Source organism: Schistocerca piceifrons, chromosome 3, assembly GCF_021461385.2.
Source record: "Schistocerca piceifrons isolate TAMUIC-IGC-003096 chromosome 3, iqSchPice1.1, whole genome shotgun sequence".
In the NCBI taxonomy this organism is placed as follows: Eukaryota; Metazoa; Arthropoda; class Insecta; order Orthoptera; family Acrididae; genus Schistocerca; species Schistocerca piceifrons.
Window position 1 is genome coordinate 277,969,067 of NC_060140.1, and position 21,199 is coordinate 277,990,265.

A 21,199-nucleotide genomic window follows, 5' to 3' on the forward strand; every position below is an offset into this window, starting at 1 on the left:
TGGAAATGCTCAGTCAGTTCAAATATGAGATCCCTGGAGAAGAGATGATGATCTTTCATGAAAAACTATTGAAAAGTTTAGAGAAATAATATTTGCAACAAACTGCAGAAAAATTCTACTGCCACTAAATTACATTTCGTGTAAAGACTGTAAAAATAATAAAATTTGAGCTTGTGCAGAAGCATGGAGTCATTTTTCCATTGCCTCATTCATGAGTGGAAAGCAAAAAGGAATGATTGGCAGTGGTACAAGGTACACACAATCAGGCATTGTGTGGATGTCAGTACAGTTGTATAACTCACTTTTGCTTACAAGACTTGTAGATTTTATCAGTTAATGAGATCATCTAAATCTTGCATTCATCTTTTAATTTTCTACGAGCATATATGTATTAATCTTACAAATCACAGAGCTTCAGTTTATAGCTTAAATTATTATTTCAACTGACGCTGACAGCCCTGTACTCTTAATATAGGTTCACACACTGTCCATCTTTTGACTAAGATATCTCCCCCACTTATGTAGCTTTATGACCATCCCTTCCAGTTTCCTTTTTTATCTTCCCATCCTTACTCTGTTTATATGACGTCTTTGTCTTCACATCAATTATTCAGATTCCATGGTGTGGGGATTCTGAAAATACATGTGCACAGTTTTGAAACCTATAAAATAACAATTTACCCATTATCTGTTGCACTGTTTGTATGTTGCACTTCGGTGTTAATCCATTTCACTTCTTTTCTGATGTGTCTTTCTTAGTTCAAGAATAAGGAAAATTTTCAAGCAGCACTAAGGAAAAATATTGTGCATTTTCCCCTTTGTCTAGTTACTATCCTTCTCTAGAGGTCAAGATTCCTTTGTTCTGCCTTCCATGTCACCAACTTTAGTGTTACACTCCCTCACCCATTACAGTCTGTCAATTTATGCCATTCATAAGGCCATTTCATATTCAATAGCATGAAACGTTTATACTGCGTGTTTCAGTCTTAACTTTTTGCTGGTGGCACAACCCAAGCACAAATTCTCATCTCTTGTTAACAACACTGTAACTCCTACCAAGTTTAAAAACTTTATTACATCTTTTAATAAATATTTCAATTTTCCTAGAATCTGTACTCAGTTGATGATTCTATTAAGCACTACAATTAAGCAATGTGAACTTTAGTGATTTGAGTAATTAACTCGCCCAATCATTGGCAAATACTGTTCTGTATATTCCATGATGAAGATGAGCTTTCAGAGATGGGGAACAATTCAAGCTTTACATTATCAGTCAGAAGCAGCCATGACTAGTGCTATTGTAAAGATTATAGTGGGAATTACTTCTAGCTTAAATTGTATATGTAACTCAGGAGAAAATTTTTTTGTCATCATCTTCCATTTAAACACTCATTTGATGCAGCTCTTCATGCTCCTTTATATCCTGTACAAGATTCTTCACCTCCGGATAACTACTGTAACCTGCATCTTGGTTTCCCTCTACAATTTTTACCCTCCACACTTCCCTTCAATAGTAAATTAATGGCCTTTTGATGATTCAGAAAAAATCCTATCAACTGATCCCTATTTTTATCAAGTTGTGATGCCAGTTTCTTGTCTCCCCAAATCTGTTCATTACCTCCTCACTGGTTACATGATCTACCCACCTAATCTTCAGCATTCTCCTGCAGCACCACATTTCAAAAGCTTCTGTTCTCTTCTCATCCGAGCTGTTGATCATCAATATTTCACTTCCATACAAGGCTACACTCCAGACAAATCCCTTCACAAAAGACTTCCGAACACATAAATCTATACTCAAGATTAACAAATTTCTCCTCTTCAGAAACACTGTTCTTGTCACTGCCATTCTACATTTTATATCCCCTCTACTTCTACCATTGTCAGTTATTTCAGTGCTCCAAACAGTGAAACTCATCCAGTACTTTTAGTGCCTTGTTTCCTAATCCAATTCCTTCAGCATTGCCAGATTTAATGTGACTAGATTCTATTTCCTTATTTTGATTTTGTTGATCTTCATCTCATATCGTCCTTTCAAGACACTGTCCATTCCACTCAACTGCTCTTCCAAGTCTTTTGCTGCCTCTGGCAGATTTACAATGTCATCAGCAAACCTCTTATGTTTTTATTTCTGCTTCTTGAACTTTACTTCCTTCCCCCAGGTTTTCTTTGGTTTCCTTTACTGCTTATTCAATGTACAGATTGAATAACATCAGTGATAGGCTACAACCCTGTCTCAATGCCGTCTCAATCACTGTATCCTTTTCGTTCCTCTCGATTCTTATAACTGCAATCTGGTTTCGCCTCAAGTTGTATATAATCTTTCACTCCCTGTATTTTGCCACTGCTATCCTAAAATATCAAAGAGTGTATTCCAGTCAATATGGTCAAAAGCTTTCCCTAGATCTACAAAAACTATAAACATGGGTTTGTCTTTCCTTAACCTTTCTTCTAAGACATGTCGTAGGGTTAGTATTGCCTCCCATGTTCCTACATTTTTCCAGAATCCAAACTGATCTTCTCCAAAGTCGACTTCTACCAGTTTTTCCACTCTTCTGTAAGGAATTTGTATTAGTATTTTGCAACCATGACATATTAAACTGATAGTTTGATAATATTAACATCTGACAGTAAGAATTAGAATTATTGCATTCTTCTTGAAGTCAGGGTATTTCGTCTGTCCCATACATCTTGCAAACCAGACCGAAAATTTTATTTGTGACTGCTCTTCCAGGGATATCAGCAGTTCTAAGGGAATATTGTCTACTCCAGGGTTATTGTTTCCAGTTAGGGCTTTCAGTAGGCTGTCAAATACTTCTCGCAATATCATCTCCTCCATCTCATCTTCATCTACATCCTCTTCTCTTTCTATAATATTACCTGGGTGCATTTTCCCTGCAATAGCTCTTCTGTATACTCCTACCTCTCAGCTCTCCCTTCTTTACTTAGTACAGGTTTTCCATCTGAGCTCTTGATATTCATACAGCTGCTTTTATTTTCTCCAAACAACTCTTTAATTTTCCTATGGCGGTATCTATCTTTCCCTGTTGATACGTGCTTTTATATCACTACATTTATCCTCTAGCCCTTCCCATTTAATCATTTTGTATTTCCTGTCAATCTCATTTTTTACTCATTTATATTCATTTGTGCTTGCTACTTTGAATTTCTCTTTTTGTTTTTTAGTGTTTTGTTTATTAATAAAACATGGCTCGTTTGACTACACTTAAACATTAGGCTGGAGCGAAGTAGAGTCGACAACACAAACTGCAGTCTGTAGCATTACCACCTCCTGATTATGTATGAACTAGTGTCACAAACTGACAGAAGTAGTACCCCTTCCATAAATGTGCAAAACAACATAGAAGAATAAGTGGATGATCTGTAGCATATCCTGATCTCTGGTATAAGTTGGAATGTTCCAGTTCAGTTGTTCACTTGCAGCAGTTACTTTTAAAATGCTCATTTTAAAAACTTGATGGGGTATTTTCAGAATGTTCTTACTTATAAGATGGTGGTTAGACAGGAACCTAGGACTACAGTTTAAATTTTATGGAAGATTTTACTTAACATTACAACATTCTACACAACTGTATTTCATTATGCCACCACGTGTTTTTATTTACTCATCATGATGACATTCATCAAACACTATTTTCTCATTGGTTCCACCACCTGTTTAATGAATCAATACCACTTGTTACTGACTACTACTCCGTATTTCATACATTTGTCTTGAAATATAATTTTCAGTGCACTGTATGTCAATTTCTGAAATTTATATTAGTAGATGTGCTTCTTACCTACATTTCAGCACCCCACATATCACCACGGGTATCAAATTTTATTAGTGCATGAGGTGGCATGGCTGCAAACAAAGGCAAGAAGCTTTAATATTAAGACCATGAGCAAGGCATGGTGTCGGGGAAATCAGAAAGTGAGCCAGTACTCTGTATGAAGTCAGGTGTGTTGACTGCTTGCTGAGGAAGCGGTGGTGCTGCAATGGCTAGGTGTCAACGGCATCCTCAGGAACAAGGCGACTAGCAGACTCTGGCATACAGTCAGAATATTTGAGAACTTTCTAGAGTGTTCTGGAAGAATCTTTAGAGAAAGCTTTGTAACAGTCATGGGAGAACATCTCTACAGGAGAAACTCACACGAAAGTCATGAAAAACCACAATATAAATGGCCAATGCATAGGGCAGTAAAACAGCCGAGACATTGGGAGCAGTCGGTATACAATGACACTGATTCTTATACAGTAAAAATTAAGAGAATTTGAGGGAGGACAACTGTGTTTCCAATAAACAATTGTTATTATCTTGAGTTTTCTGCTAACTATAAAAGAACACGCACTGCAGAGTTTGTCTCTAGTAGCAGCAATGAGTAATAATTGATATTTTCTGCGTGTAAGGATATAAGGAGGGAAAAGCAATGTCTCCCCCTTGCCTCCCACTGTGGTTAAAGTATTAGACTGTGTTTTGTCAGAATGAGTTACAAGGAGAGCAATAATCTCTGACAGCAAAAGGTAGAACTCAGGAGCTGGAAGTTGCTAGAAAGGACAAATATGTAGAGTGGTAGGGTGTATTCATTGATTTGCAAAGACTCAAAGCTACTGTAAGACACCTCTCAGAATAAGGTTGAACTATTTGGAAAAAAACTGTTCTTAAATGGAATGCTTACGTGTTTGTACCCTTATTCACTTCCTATGAATGCAACAACTTCATCTCTCCATACCAAAATCACCAGCACTAAGCATCTTAGGAGACTTCTTTCTCTCACTCCATTAAAGGTAACTTAGTAGACCTCAACCACATGATTTTGATATATGCTACTCTTTCAATTGGCTCCAGATGTATTCTTAAACTTTACCAGGAATTTTTTTCACTAGTGCAGAATTTTTTGTGCAACAGTGGATTTTGATTTGTAACTAAAATTTTAATTCTTTGTTTGTTTCAAGAAGTATGTCATACATATTTATTCAGTATATCACCTTGTGTTTTAGTTGTATGCATAAATTAATGTTAACAAAAACTATGTATGAATTTGTGGGTTACTTTCTTTGCTTTGGTAGTTTATAATGTTTATTTATCATTGGTGGACACTGTGGAGTTTGTTCTAACTATATTGGTCAAGTGATGTTTCCAGTGCCGATTTTGGTAGAAAATTGTGATTTCTTGGTACCATGGACAGTCAAGTGAAGTTTCCCATACCAGCTTTGCAGCAAGTTTTGGTTTCTTGCCATCATTGACTTTGTTCTAGCTAAATAGGTAAACTGACATTTCTGATTCCAGAATTTGCAGCAAGGTTTTGTTTTTGTTAGTGGCTTTTCGATACTATTTATTTATATATTTGCTGTTTTGTATTATTCATTTGATGATATGATGTAGTCCAGTTTATAAAACAGATTAACTGAGGGTGACAATATCAAATTGTATGGTCTTTTTATGGCCTTTACGTCATGCTGGCACTATTTACTTTTGCATATTCTTTGTTTGGTTGCGTGTGACAGGGTAGGACTGCCATTTGTCTTGTGTCTCCCAGCCCCAAAAATCATAATTCTTGCAGGTGTCCCATTAGTTCAACGACTTTCTTCAAATTATTATAATTAAATTTTGGATTTGTTTTTGACTTGTTAACATTACTGAGTATGTGATGTTACAATCACTACATTGGATAGACATAATTTAGTTGTGTCCACCATCTTTATGGTGTCACGGATCAAAGCTGATGGCCCCTATCAGACATTTTGGTATTTCCAATTCTTTTTTCTCTTTCAGAAATGCTTTTCTTACTATTAGATGTTTGTATTTTATATTGTCTCCACTACAGCCATTGTCAGTTATTTTGTTGTCCAATAATAAAAATTGTCTACTACTTTTAGTGTCTCATTTCCTAATCTAATACCCCCATCATCACCTCGTTTAATTTGATTACATTCCATTAGCCTTGTTGTACTTTTGTTGGAATTCATCTTCTAAACTCTCTTGAAGACACTAACCATTCCACTGAACTGCTCTTCCAAGTCCTTTGCTGTCACTGACAAAATTACAATGTTACTACCACACCTCAAAGTTTTAATTTCTCCTCCATGAACTTAAATCCCCTCTCTAAATTTCTCCTTAATTTCCTTTACTGCTTACTCAATGTGCAGACTGAATGACACTGGAGATAGGATCAACCCTTTCCCCACTTCCTTCTCATACCTCTGACTCGTGTAACTATAGTCTGGTTTCTGCAGTTGTTGTGGATAAACTTTTGCTATCTGTATTTCAACTCAGCTACCTTCAGAATTTCAAAGAACTTACTCCAGTCAATATGGTAAGAATCTTTCTCTGAATTTACAAATCCTATAAACATAGTTTTGCCTTTTTCAACCTACATTCTAAGAAAAGTTGTAGTGTCAAATATTGACCCATATTTCCTGTACTTCTCTGAAATCCAAACTCAGCTTCACCGAGGTTGGCTTCTACTAGTTTTCCCATTCTTCTGTAAAAATTCATGCCAGTATCTTACAACCACGACTTAGTAAACTGATGGTTTGATAACATTCACACCTATCAGCAACTGCCTTCTTCAGAATAGGCATTATTACATTCTTCTTTAAGTCTGAGGGCGTTTCATCTTTAAGTCTGAGGGCATTTCACCAGTCTTGTATAACTTATATTGCACCCAAGGTGGAATAGTTTTGTCATAGCCAAATCTCCCAAGGATTTCAAAAGACTAAGGAAATGACATCTACTCCAAGGGCCTTGTTTCAACTTGAGTCTTTCTGTCCTCTGCCAAATTCTTCTCACAGCTCTCCACCAACTCATCAAATCAACTTCTTCTTTCCTTTCCGTAATATTGTCTTCAAGGTTTTTTTTTTTTAATATCGCCTCTATGTACTCCTTCCACCTTTCCTTTCTTTGCCTTGCTTAACACTGGCTTGCCGTATAATCTCTTGATACTCACATAGCTGTTGCTCTTTCCTGCATAGATTTCTTTAACTTCCCTACAATAGGGAGCATCTATCTTTCCCCTGGTTATGCATGCTTCTACAGCCTTGTCTTCGTCCTCAAGACATACCTTCTTAGCTATTTTATATCAATCTCACTTTTTAGGCACCAGTGGTTCCTTTTGCCTACTTCATATGCTGCATTTTAAAGTTTTCTTCTTCAATTAGTTAAACTCACTTGCATTACATTATTGTTAATAATATATGACATTGGCTCTCCCTAGAATTTCACCAGTGGACACAAGGCAGAATTCATTTGAAGTGCCACTATTGTTCCAATGTGACAAGATACATATGCACTCCAGGTACTTAATTAAGTTATTACAAAAAGCTTACTCATTTGCAAACTTCACAGAAATGTACTAAGAAATTACTAAAGCATATAACTGACTTTATTTCTTTCAAATGCAAGATACAGTTCTAATCAGAATGGTATCTTGTGATCAAGACAAATAAAATTTATGTTGAACATTCAGATCGTGTGCTTCATTCTGACAATGTCAAGCTTTACAAAACAGAGTAAGCTCAAAATTCATGACAGATATGAAGAGTTTTGAACTAAAATATTTGATACAATGAATGGTGTTCTTTTAATGTTTAAAGAAGGAAATGAGTAAAAATGATGGCCGTTTTCCAGTGAAAATTATCCCACTACCTCTTCCTTGTTTCAAAGTCAAAGTTCTACAAATAGCTGTCAGAATGGAATAATATTTTTCATCATTTTCACTATATGACCTTTCAATTCATCATTAGGAATGATGATTTGATCAGAAAAAGGTTACCATGTTATTTGATTGTGTGTGATTATTATTATTATTATTATTATTATTATTATTATTATTATTATCTTTCCTTTCTCAGACCTTAGGTCTGGTTCGGAATGAAAGTGACGCGGACCTTGATCAAGCGTCACTTCCTTTTAACTGTACGGTATATGTTACATTGCGTTTAGGAACTTTTGGGTAATTGAACATGTATCAATAATTACGGATTTCTGAAGTTGTATATATAAGTTTGGATGTAGCTGTATTGCATTGATGTACTGGTGGATATTGCGTGGTATGACTCCTGTAGTTGAAAGTATAATTGGTATAATGTCAACTTTATCCTGATGCCACATGTCCTTGAGTTCCTCAGCCAGTTGGATGTATTTTTCAATTTTTTCTCCTGTTTTCTTCTGTATATTTGCTGTATTGGGTATGGATATTTCAATTAGTTGTGTTAATTTCTTCTTTTTATTGGTGAGTATGATGTCAGGTTTGTTATGTGGCGTTGTTTTATCTGTTATAATGGTTCTGTTCCAGTATAATTTGTATTCATCATTCTCCAGTACATTTTGTGGTGTATACTTGTATGTAGGAACGTGTTGTTTTAAAAGTTTATGTTGTAAGGCAAGCTGTTGATGTATTATTTTTGCTACATTGTCATGTCTTCTGGGGTATTCTGTATTTGCTAGTATTGTACATCCGCTTGTGATGTGATCTACTGTTTCTATTTGTTGTTTGCAAAGTCTGCATTTATCTGTTGTGGTATTGGGATCTTTAATAATATGCTTGCTGTAATACCTGGTGTTTATTGTTTGATCCTGTATTGCAATCATGAATCCTTCTGTCTCACTGTATATATTGCCTCTTCTTAGCCATGTGTTGGATGCGTCTTGATCGATGTGTGGCTGTGTTAGATGATACGGGTGCTTGCCATGTAGTGTTTTCTTTTTCCAATTTACTTTCTTTGTATCTGTTGATGTTAATGTGATCTAAAGGGTTGTAGAGGTGGTTATGAAATTGTAGTGGTGTATTATTATTATTATTATTATTATTATTATTATTATTATTATTACTAATAGCAAATGTCCCCATTGGAGAACGATAAGCATGTGATTTCCAATCTTCTTAGAATTCTTCTTATTTCACCAATATTTCTTCATTTTCTCCCCAAAAGCCGCCTTTCTTTCTTCGGACCACTTTGGTCGGTATGGTTTTGGTTCTATCTCTGGAATAAACTTTCACTTACCAATTTTGCTTCTGAATGTATCCCCGTCTGATGTGCCTGTTACATCAATTTTTGCTTTTGTCAAATCCTTCTTAATTTCAGTTACCCAACATATTGATGTTTTAAGGTATGTCACATAGTCCAATAGACATTTCGTTAGTCTGTTTCCAGGTAGTCTTCAATCATCTCTTTCTGATGCCGATTTCAATGTTTGATACTTTTTCTGTTGTCTTGATGATTTGTAGTCTGTATCCATCTGGCATGCATTGTGGTCTCAGAATTTTCCTAATAATCTTGCCCTCTACTTTCTTAATTTCTTGTAAATCTAGTTTTCAATTCAATGAGTGTGTTTCACTTCTATATCTGACTGTGGGCTTGATTACTGCATTTTAGTGTCCGATTTTAGTACCTTTTGACAGGCATTATTGTTATATAAATTTGAAGCATGTCCAGATGCTTTATTGATTTTCTGCAATCTGTTTTTTGGGCTATTTTTTCAAGTCGTGTTAGTTCAATAATTTCACCAAGGTACTTAAAATGTTTGACTGTCGATTTCACCATAATTTCTTTTAAGTTTCGGAATATCTAATTTGGAACACATGAATTCACTATTCTCAAAGGAGTTTGCAGGCCAACCTTCTCTGCACTTTCATTGAGGTTCTCAATTTGTTTTGCTGCTGTTTCTTCACTGTCGGTTAGAATTGCCAAGTCATCTGCAAACACTAAGTATGGAACGCTCAATTTTCCTTGACCTCTTTCTAGTTTGAATGGCTTCCAAAAGTTTTGTTTTCTTAGTTCCATTTCTTATTCTTTCATTACTTTGTCTAAAACAATGTTGAATAATAGTGGCAAGAGCCCACCTTCTTGTCTTACTCATGTATTAACTAAGAACAGTTCTGAAATTTCATCTATGAACTTAATATTTGATTTGGTTCCTGACAGTGTTTCTTCGATGAGTTTTCAAGTTTTCGCGTCTAGTTTGCGGTCTTCTAGAGTACTGCAAAAGAGACTGACTATCTATAGAATAATCATATGCTTTTTTAAAATAAAAAAATGTGCAGACTATTGGTTTCAACATGATTGCTTTAATTTTGAAAATAGTTTCTAGATTACAGATCTGTTCTGGGAATAATCTATTAGGTCAAAAGCCCACTTGGTAATCTGAAATTGTATGTTCTAGCTGTTCTTGAACTCTTTAGAAGACACGCAGATAAGATTTTGTAAGTGACTGGCGAAGTGAAATGCCTCTGTAGTTTTTTATATCTAATCTCTCTCCCTTTTTGTGCAATGGGTGAATTAGTGCACATTTCCAATCCTCTGAAATTTTTTCTGTCTGCCAAATTTCCTGGATGATTTGAGTAATCTCTTTTAAGGAATTTGGACTAAGGTTCTTTAGTAGTTCAGTTACAATTCCATCTTCTCCCAATGGCTTATTATTTTTCAGCTATATAATATGACTACAAATTTCTTCTTGAGTTGGTGGTAGTGAAGTTTCATTTGTGTGTTTTAGTTGCAATCTGGGGAGTCTCATACTTGGTTGTGAGCAATTTTGGAAGTTGTGAGAAATATTTGGATAACTTTTGACACTTGTCTTTGTTAGTTAGTGTCAATTTTCCATTTTGTTTCCTGAAACAGAGGTTTCGTGGAGTGTATCCTTTGATTTGGTTTTCAAATGTTTTGTAAAAGTCGTGTTTTGTGGTTCCTAAAGTATTCTTCAATTGAGTTTAGTTGTGCATTAAGATATTCTCTTTTAGTTTGTCTAAGTATTTTAGCTGCTTGTTTTCTGACTTCCAAAAATTTCTCTTGTGTGGTTTCTTATTTGTCACAATTATAGTTTAAGAAGGCTCATTGCCTCTCTTCTATCACATTATCACAATTTGAATTCCGCCATGGGTGCTTGGATTTATTCTTTAATGAGATCAGTTCTCATGCTTTCTGTATAATTTTCGTTCAGAAATCTCTCCAGATATTTGTAGGTTGTTTTTCCCACACTTCTGTAATTTTTTACTCTTGGATTTTTTCAAATCAAATTTGGGAATTAGTGGTGTTTTCCTTCGGCATTTCCTTTTTAGTGTGAATTTAATTTTGACTCTGGTAATGTAGTGGTCAGAATCAAAATTTGTCCTCTGCAGACTCGAACATCGTGTTTTTCTTTTTGGAAATCATAGGGGATCACCACATGGTCTACCTGAAATTCACCTAGCTGAGGGACTGGTGATTGCCACATTTTTTTTGGTTCTTAGGGTTTAGACTGTTTTGTTGGCACAACTCGATGTGCGTGACACCATTCTGGTTTGTGAATTTGTGTGCGGAGTAATTGCTGACTGTTTTTTTATATTTCCTCTCTTTACCAATTTGTGCATTGAAATCGCCGAGAAGAATTTTTACGTCCTTCTTAAGAAGTTTTGACATTTCAGTTTCAAGTTTTTCTGTCTTCTCAGGTTTTTTTTCTGTTTTTCCCCCTAATGTTAGTAGGTGCTGTTACAGATTTGATTTACATCTGCAACAGAGTCAAGGATGCCCTTATTCATAATAAAGGCCATATCAAATAAAGCAGATCCTTTGCATATTTTCTTGTCTGTTTTGCTTTTAGAGGTACGGTAGTTGCTGTAGTCTGTTGTGTGATTATTATTAATATTATTATTATTATTATTTCTTTCCTTTCTCAGATGTTATGTCAGGTTAAAAATGGAAAGTGACGTGGACCTTGATCAAGCATGACTTCCTTTTAACTGTACATGTTACATTGCATTTAGGAACTTTCGGGTAATTGAATATGTATCAATAATTACAGATTTCTGTAGTTGTATATATATGTTTGGATGTAGCTGTATTGTGTTGATGTACTGGTGGATATTGTGTGGTATGACTCCTGTAGTTGATAGTATAATTGGTATAATGTCAACTTTATCCTGATGCCACATGTCCTTGATTTCCTCTGCCAATTGGATGTATTTATTATTATTATTATTATTATTATTATTGCTATTCAGCTGTTTTATAATAATTGGTAATTACCTTGTTAGTTCATCCTTATAATTGGCAACATCTGACAGAATCTCTCTCTTTGTCTTTTCATTGTCACTTTCCTTAGCCAATGTCTCCAATTTCGTTATTTGTTTCCTCAGGATGGCAATCTTACTACGACCTTCACTGTTCAGTTCATCCAACACTTCCCTGGGTCCTTTGCAAGCATAAATATTCTGCAAAAAGTGAAAACATGTGATACAGAATTAGACTTCATTTCACAGTCTGTAAGTGATTAAATATGCTGAAATCTGTAGAGATAACGAAAAGTGTATTTGTGAAATTTTCTATCTGCAGTCAGCAAACACTGTAGCTACCTGTTCTATAATTTCCAATTTGTCAAAAACATGTAAATTCCAAGTTTTTACACTAATTTAAATGCACGTCTCCTTTAGGTTCTTCCCATTATATTATGTATACTTGTGCAAGCTCTCAAACCATCTGGTAAAAGTTTCACAAAATTTCCTGTTGACAAGTAACTTTAATTATTTAACACTATTTCACCAATATATTCAGTCAATAAGAAACAAAGTGCAACAATTAGAAACTGAACAGGAAGCCATAGGCAGCTTGATTGTTTGCATTTCTGAACACTGGTGTAGAGGAATTGGCTCTGAATACATAGTTTTACCTGCTTATGAATTAGCTTGTTACAATAGCAAAACATTAAAGACAGTTGGAGGCTCGTATTTATGTAAAAGGACTCCAATTTATAGCCAGAAGTGATATGATTTCTTTGAGCCAAGAAAAACATTTTGAACTCTCAGTAGTAGAGTAGTAGAGAACAAAATACATTTAAAAAAACTGTTTATACTGTGCTTATACAGGTCTCCTAATGGCGATGTTGAATCTTTTTCACTAAAATAAGAAAAGTTCGGACAAGACATGCAGTCCTAAAGGACATGATGATGTTTATTTCTGAAGTCAGCTTCCTTTTGTTTTACATTTTAGTGAAGAAGTTATAGAAGTTGTGTGTGTTTTTTTGTTGCCTAGCATTTCTTGAGAAATGGCAGTTGCTGCTTCTGCCTGATCATATATAACTTGAAACCATTCCACATCCCCAAAAGCTCACCTTCATGAGAGGATTTGTGGAGCTTTATGTAGGAATTAATTAATTAATCAAACAATGATACTGAAGTACACATTATACTGAACTGTAAGGCACATCACAATCATCAACTGAGTACAGATGTCAGGGAAGTTGGTATATGGACGTTGTTTTCACCTGGCTTTTCACCTTTATGATAGCTGTTTACTGTTACTGTATTTGCTGCATGGCATATGCTGACAGGGTATGCGGAACAGCAGAGACATTTATCCCATTACATGTATGTGGTTCAAGACTGTTGCGAACTATGTTCCACTACATCACAGCTTAATGTGTACAGAGGGTTTCAACATCCCACAACGTTTGACAATGACTGTTCCAAAATACCGATCCCACTAATATTTTAACAGCCAAATTCAGAATGACTTCATTCAACAATAAATGTTCTTGCAAAAGAATTGGGATATTCCTGAAATATGCCTGTGGAGAAAATTGGCACAAATAAGAGCAGCACACAACACCATTCTCTGAGGAACTGACTTTCCAAATAGGTCTTCAGAATTAATGTTTGCCAAATCAATAGGACTACAACTCATACAAATGAAATTGTGCAATATGACTCAATTTTATTTAGTTGTTACACACAGTTTCAAACTAGAAACCTCTGCTGCCATCACATATGGCTTGTTACACTGGTATGCTCCAAACAATTTGAAATAAGGAAGAAAAGAAGGTCAGAGTTTAAAATCTTTGCAATATTAAATACTTTACAGATGGAGCACAATGCAACTGCTTAATTGTAATGATAGGAACAAGTTTGAAAAACAAACCATGGAGTTATTCTGTTGAGTGATTTACAGAAACCACATAAAAGTGAGAATAAGGCTACTCTGATGAGGAATTTAACTACACTCCAGCAAAAAATAGCTAACTAACTAACACTCTGCACCATGTAGCTCAATACATTTGCACTTAGGGTTTGACCAAGTAGTTCATGTAATTTTAAAGCGTTTGTAACTTCAGAAAAAAAATCTTCAAACAACTGTCATCTTACTTCTCAATAGCATAGCAATAAACTGATATATTTCTAGCACAGCTTGTACGAATTTTGATTTGTGTGTGCAGCATGTAAGTGAACTCAAACCATGAAAATTTGGTGTTTTACGGCGGAATCCTCCTCCTAAGAATTTCATAGTGGCACCGTTTTAAAATTCAATTAAATATTTTGTAGCAGCTCAAAAGTAAACTTAAACGGGTATGTAAATAGTGTTAAATGTTCACAATTCACTACAAACACTATTATTTTAATCAATTTGATCTCATAAACGTGCTAAACATTCAAATGGGCAGGACTGACTGACTTGTATCATTAAATTATTTCGTGAAATTCTACAAGACGCTCAAACATTCTTGTTACAGGTGGAACTACTGTGGTGGTATCTACTAAATATTTGAATACAAGCCGCTCTATACAGACTACGACCGAATTACTGTAATTAATTTCGATTTTTTGCTGTTCATCACGTAGAATCTCGCCAATGATTTATACTGTATAGAACCAGAAAATCACCACAACAATGTACTCCAGTTTTCCGGTATTAGAAGCGTATTTCACATCCCCAAAAACTCATTACGGAATAGTTTTTACTGAGCATCGTAAGTAAATACGTATGCATAACTTAGTTCACACGCCGCATCGCTTCACTATGAACCTTGTAAACAAAACAATAAGGAAAATTGTCAAGTTCATTTTTACAGAATGAAAGAAGATGTTTCGTTGGTTACCATCTGTCAAACGTACTTGAATAATTGCTTTCACTTTCAGATTTTCAGTCACAATTTCCTGACGAATTAAGTCTATTACATAGCTCTCATCTGGCGGTTTGTGTGTCTTGTTGAACATTTTTCCCGAATTAACCGTCACAAAATAATGATAAAAGATAAGGTACTTCAAATACTATCAGCTGTACATCCGGAATTTTGTTTACTAAGTTACCACCTGTCTAACACAAGCCTAACATATGACAACTAAGTTTTCGCGTCGCTTGCGCGTACAGTGTCGCCAACAGTGATTGTATAATGCCTGAGAGCTTTAAAACTTGTCATCGATTGCTCAAAATGCTAATTAAAAAGCAATTCGATGAAATAATAATTATTAAACGGTTTCCTGGTATGGTTATTTTGAAAAATTAGACCTTCAGAAGGTAAAGGCGGGAATGAGAAAGGTAAAAAAATGGATAATCTTGTATAAGTTTCGAAATTTCGTTATAAAATTAAATTTTACATCTTTAATGAAAGAAGTGCGGTCGACTTTGTTTTCAGGTTTTAGGATCGGTAAAAAAAGAATTTATGTGGGTATTTAAACGTGCCCCTGGCAGTGAATGCAGACAATTATGCATATTGATGACGTATCCATTGTAGCTATAGGACTGTGAAAGCAAAGACGTCACACAATATAGAAAATGCGGATAACTATTCCAGTGGAAATTATGTATTTACAAACAACAGCAAGGCAACAGCTGTGTAGTTCCATATCAGTATAACAGACCCAGGTGACAAAATTAATTGTGGCCAAATTCGTAGCTGTCACTGCAGAATGATATGTAACATTGGAAACGCTCATAGAAAAATATCCCCAAAAATTCATTTCTGATGAAGAAAATGTCCACTTCAATGAATTAGACACATTATTGTAAACGAACTATGGCTCTATCTTTCCACACTTCATACAAAGAGAATCTTGATTCTATGAAAGGTTGTTAGATGTACTGTAGGTGTGCTGTCATGACAGTCCTGCAGATATAAATTTACGGAATGTAAAATATGACAGTATTCGAACTTTATATATGAAGCAATTATGTTACGGGAAAAGTACCAGCAGTTCATTAATAAACAGTAATGTTTATGACCATGCTAGAAGCAAAAGGATACTGCGAATGGATAAGACACCTGTAGATCTTCAGTGACTAAAGAACATTAACAAAAGATGTTGCATTAGTGCAGAAACGCTTTTGCTTGTTTATAATAATAATAAAATAATAATAATAATAATAATAATTTTATTGCCATATACATACTAAAATACAATTAATAGTTTGAAAGAAACAACTGGTTTGCTGTTAACATTATAGTATTATATTACAGTTGATAAATTCTCTTATATCATAGAATGGGTGGAGGACTAGCCAGTCATGAATTATTTGTTTGAATAATTGCTCAGGTAATTCTTGAACAGATTGAGGAAGATTATGAAATAATTTGTACCCCATGATTTCGTAGCTGTTGAGTGACTTTGATAATCTGTGGTAAGGAATATAGAGGCACCTATTCCTTCTTGTATTGTGGCTATGTACATTTTCTCTGGTTTTTGTTTCTGGTAATTTCTTCTTCGTATAAATTAGAACATAGTATATGTACAAGTTTATAACATTCATTATTTTCTGTTCACAGAACAATGGTTTACAGTGTGCCTTATATGCAGAACCAGTAATTATCCTAATAGCTTTTTTTTTGCAGTGTTAATATGTCATGTACACAGCTAGAGTTCCCCCACAAAATAATTTCATATGTTATTATACTTTGAAAGAATGAAAAATAGGATGTTCTAACATATTTTCAGGAACACAATCCATAAGTAACCTTAACAGGTAAATAACTCTTGACAATTTACCACGAATATATTCTACATGTTGACCCCAAGATAATTTATCATCAATTTATACCCCCAAAAATTTGACATAACTTGGATCATCTGACAGAAGCTTGTCTCTAAGACTACAGACCATCTGCTGTGTTTTGTTTTCATTCAGTAGGAATCCATTTGCCTTGAACCAATAGGATGCTTGGTCAATTGTCTTTGCTGCACAAGTTTTAAGGCTATTGAAATCATCACTAGCATGAAGAAATGTTGTATCATCTGCATACAACACAGTGGTGGACTTGATAAATGACGGCAGATCATTTATCATTATCAGGAACAAAAAGGGGCCCAGCACAGATCGCTGCGGAACACCTACCTCGACTTGTTCTATACTCGACATTTCTCTCCCTACACAAACAACTTGCTTACGATTCTGAAGATATGATTTTATTAATGTAAGGCTGTTATGTCTAATGCCATAGAATTCCAGTTTTTCTAGGAGTGGCTTATGCTTTACACAGTCAAAAGCTTTGCTTAGATCACAAAATGTGAGTTGAGCATAGCCCTTATCCTCAAACACTTGATGTAAGTATTTGCCTACAAAGTCTATAGCATCCACAGTAGACAACTTTTTCCTAAAACCATACTGAGATTCACTAATTATTCCTAATTTTTCAAAATAGACAGATAGTTGTTGGTAAATTACACATTCCAGTATTTTAGAAAAATCTGGGACTATGGATATTGGTCTGTAACTGGAAGGTAAGTCCATATCTCCCTTTTTAATATTGGAACTACCCTAGCCACTTTGAGTTCTTCGGGAAAATATCCATCAGATATGCATTTATTTATACAGAATGTTAAGAGGTACACAATATAGTCAATTACTTTCTTCAGTAAATTACAGGATATGTCATACATATCTACAGTGTCTGAAGATTTCATCCATTTTACAATGCTTAGGACATGACTAGCTGAGACCTCGGAGAACATAAACGCACCTGTGTCTGTTGGTGTTCTGCAAACATTTTTAGAAAGTAACTCTGATGAACTGAAATCAGGTTTGATTATAGGAATATTATATAGGGAATATTAAGAAGTTTACCACGACAATTACAATTACCAAGTAGAATATTGTGCTAAAGCGTATAGTAACATGCAAAGAATTTGTTTTGTTGAAGGATATTACTGTTGCGCCCGCAAGATCTGAAAAACCTACACTATTTTTCATGTGCCATCAACTGATTCCATTGTTCACTGTCTCTTTCCACTTATTGTTTTACGAATGACTGAATTATTTCATCAAATAAGAGGCTGTCATTTACTAGAATGCCCTTTTCATTAAAGCCACATTAAAGTATTTTCAACTACTGACCATTTTGGTGGTTCTGTGAGCATCATCCATGAGAATACAGAGAACTCAGCTATTCCCTGTAACCATGAGGATAAATAGTCTACTGAAGCATCATAAAATGTTGATACTGTTATGTCAAATTTCTTAACAGACTGGTCATCACTATCATTCAGCAGTTTTTTTTTTTTTTTTCACTTAGTGGTACAAAATGATCATGTTTCCTCGAATTTAGACTTGTCAAATTGTTATTTAAGACTGCTAATATTTCACATATGGAATTATTCTGTTTCTCAATGCTCAGAATGTATTGTTGGAAAACACTCATTTGTGAATGTACAAAAAGTAAATAACATTCATTTATAGGATCACTGATAAAAACTCTTTAAGATTGCAGGGCACTTTGAGTTAGACTGTGACAAAAAGTAAGAATTCAAAGGTTCATACATTTTCAAGATCCTTTCTATGTCTGGCAACAATGAAAGCCACCTTGTCTTGGAAAAGGAAAGTAAATTTTTGTAAGTGACACCAACAAATTCACAGAATTCAGTGAGTTCTGCAACACGAATAGAAAAAATATGAAAATGGTTGTACAACTTCATGACAATGCAGTCAATGTCAACAGGTAAAACATCACAAGCACTTTGAAGTGTGTTATGAACAACATGTGCTGGACAACCTATGCCAACAATGTTAGAGTTTTTTAATTTTTCTTTCAGATGTGTGAAAACATTATTACCCTCTTTCTTCATTACCCCCCAAAATTACAGTTAGTATTGTCTGCACCAAATGCAACACTCTTTGAGATGATACTGAATGACTGTATAACATGAGAAAGATAATTGGAAATTGTTTCGGACTTTTCGTTCTGCAATTCATCAAGATCAAGCAATTTCGTCTGCAGTCCACCCTCACTTACAGAAAAATACTGAACTGTCACAGGAAAAATTTTCTGATGCCCATGGTTGCTAGCATCAGTAGATATTGAAAAGTATTTTGCACTGTTTACAGCAACTATTACCTGTTTCTGGGAATGCGGAGCTATAACATTGTTGATAATTGCTTCACACTTTGTTCTTCCACACGAAACATTTTCTGCAATCTTAGAATCAGGAATTTTTTTTTTTGTTTAGTTGAACACTGCAGTCATTAGAACGATAGCTTTGGTGGTGTTTAACAACATGGAATGTCAGGTTTCCTTCTGCTGTAGCTACATTTTTCTGTTCCTGTGTATTTGAAGTTACAAAATATCTCGTCATTTTTTGCGAGGAACCTGCTGATCGAAGATTCTTCCTGTGTTTCTCTGATTCCATATGATGCTTGAGATCTGCAGCACCACCATGAGACACAGATACAGCACAGTTACATATGTTACATTTTGCTGAACAGTCATTGTCTCTGGCAGTGAAGCAAGGAAATTTTCTCTGAAGCTCTTCCGAAAACTTTGATTTTCGTTTCGGCATCGCCACGACGTGGTAGCACTTCATGAAACTGATACTGAGTGCTGACAACAATGGCAAGCAAAAGCAAAGAAAATAAGAGTACACAACAATTATAGTGCTTAAGCTGTACATTATCAGGGGGTACCAACGTACGGAATGTCAGTTTCAATTGATAGTTTATAAAATCAACACTCAGAAAATATTTTAACCACTTTGTAAATGTCTGAAAATAATCCTTGAAAATCGGGACAAATTGCTTGTTTAAAAAATAAAGTCGGGACAAATTTTGAGCCTCAAAAAACGGGACAATCCCGATTAATTGGGACATGTGGTCACCCTATGCACAATGCAGTGCAGTGAGGTTCCTAATTTTTTTTCTCTGAATTTAATATTATTCTGCATACACTATAATATCTGTACATTTGTACTGTAGAGTCTATACTACATAAATATTATACCCATTAATGTAAATATGGTCTTTATCTATTTTTGCATTTTGTGGAAAATGTAACTATTGTACACACAATAATTGTGATTCATACAAATTTAAACTGTGAACAAATGAATAAATGAAATGATTGGTTACATTATTATGAGTTGTGTGTAAACTGTACACAGAACAATAAGGTTTAGACAATTTCAGTTTGCAAAAGAATTTAGAGACGGCATTTATGCGTGGTACCTGTATTGTATGGAAGTGTGTGTTGATGACAAGAGCTAATCTTGGTGACCTGGAAAGTAATAGCGATTACCTTAGTTATAACGCATTGAACTGTGCATTCTTCCATGTAAAGTAAGCAAGAAAAACTTATACAGTACCATACTCAAAGACTTGCAAGCTGTTTTGATGTCTTTCTTTACAGTGCACTGCCGACATAAAAAAAGGTTGGAGAAGAAGCTGCTTTTAGAAAAGAGTTAAAAACATTTATTGTTGAGGAGTGTTTCTACAGTGTAAGTGAATATGTTAGCTTGCAGAAATACTAGGCTCTTGTTTATCGCTGAGTATTTCTTAACCTGTTAACAGATGTACTATCTGTGCTGTGTGTATGTCTTAGCACAAGACTGTTTCTGCTGTTGGTTTCCTGTTTCTGTTTCAGATGCAGTGCAATAAACCACCTCAGAGAGGGGAGTCTGTTGCACAAACAGTTGTGATGTATATAGTGTTGAAAGGTGTTTGTGTGTGTTTATACTTGTCAGAGTTGTAATATAATGTGTTCATGTTTGTATATTTTTCAGAAGTGCAATATAACAAAGTTTCATATCATGGTTACATAGTTTATTATAGTTCTTGTGCGTGATGTAAGCTCCTAGTAGACTAGGTATATGTGATGTTCTTTCTAAATCATATACTGAATGAAGTGACTAAGGCAACGCTAATGCGCTGGACTCACTTTCAGGAGGAGCAGGATTCATATCCTGTCCAGCTAGTCTAACATGGGTTTTCCATGTTTTTCAAAAGTAGCTAAGGTAGATGTTAGGAAGGTTCCATATATGAGGCCATGGCTGACATCCTGCCCCACCTAAGTCTTTCCAGATTGTAAGTGTTTTATATATGTTTACAATATTTCTGCAGCGTAATTGCCATACCCTATACTGTTGTGTCAAATGGTTATAGGATGAATAAATAAATAAACCAGAAAGGGAGCAAAAAAAAAGATTTTGTTAGAAGTGGTACTGTGGCAAGTGGAGGTATTCCACCTTG

The 21,199-nt window shown here is 35.0% G+C and overlaps 1 protein-coding gene across 2 annotated transcripts in view; it reads right to left on the minus strand.

Annotated features, from left to right (window-relative positions):
* Positions 1-15,103, minus strand: part of LOC124790015 (vesicle transport protein SEC20) — a 33,902-nt gene extending 18,799 nt beyond the window's left edge. The window contains exons 1-2 of one of the 2 annotated variants that reach the window (XM_047257563.1): positions 14,866-15,103; positions 12,008-12,192 (exon numbers count right to left, since the gene is read on the minus strand). In XM_047257563.1, coding sequence (XP_047113519.1) covers positions 12,008-12,192; positions 14,866-14,967 — 287 coding nt within the window. In that variant the 5' untranslated portion in view covers positions 14,968-15,103. Of the gene's footprint in view, positions 1-12,007; positions 12,193-14,849 lie in introns of both variants that reach the window. The other variant, XM_047257564.1, reaches the window with a different exon arrangement.
* Positions 15,104-21,199: the final 6,096 nt, after the last annotated feature.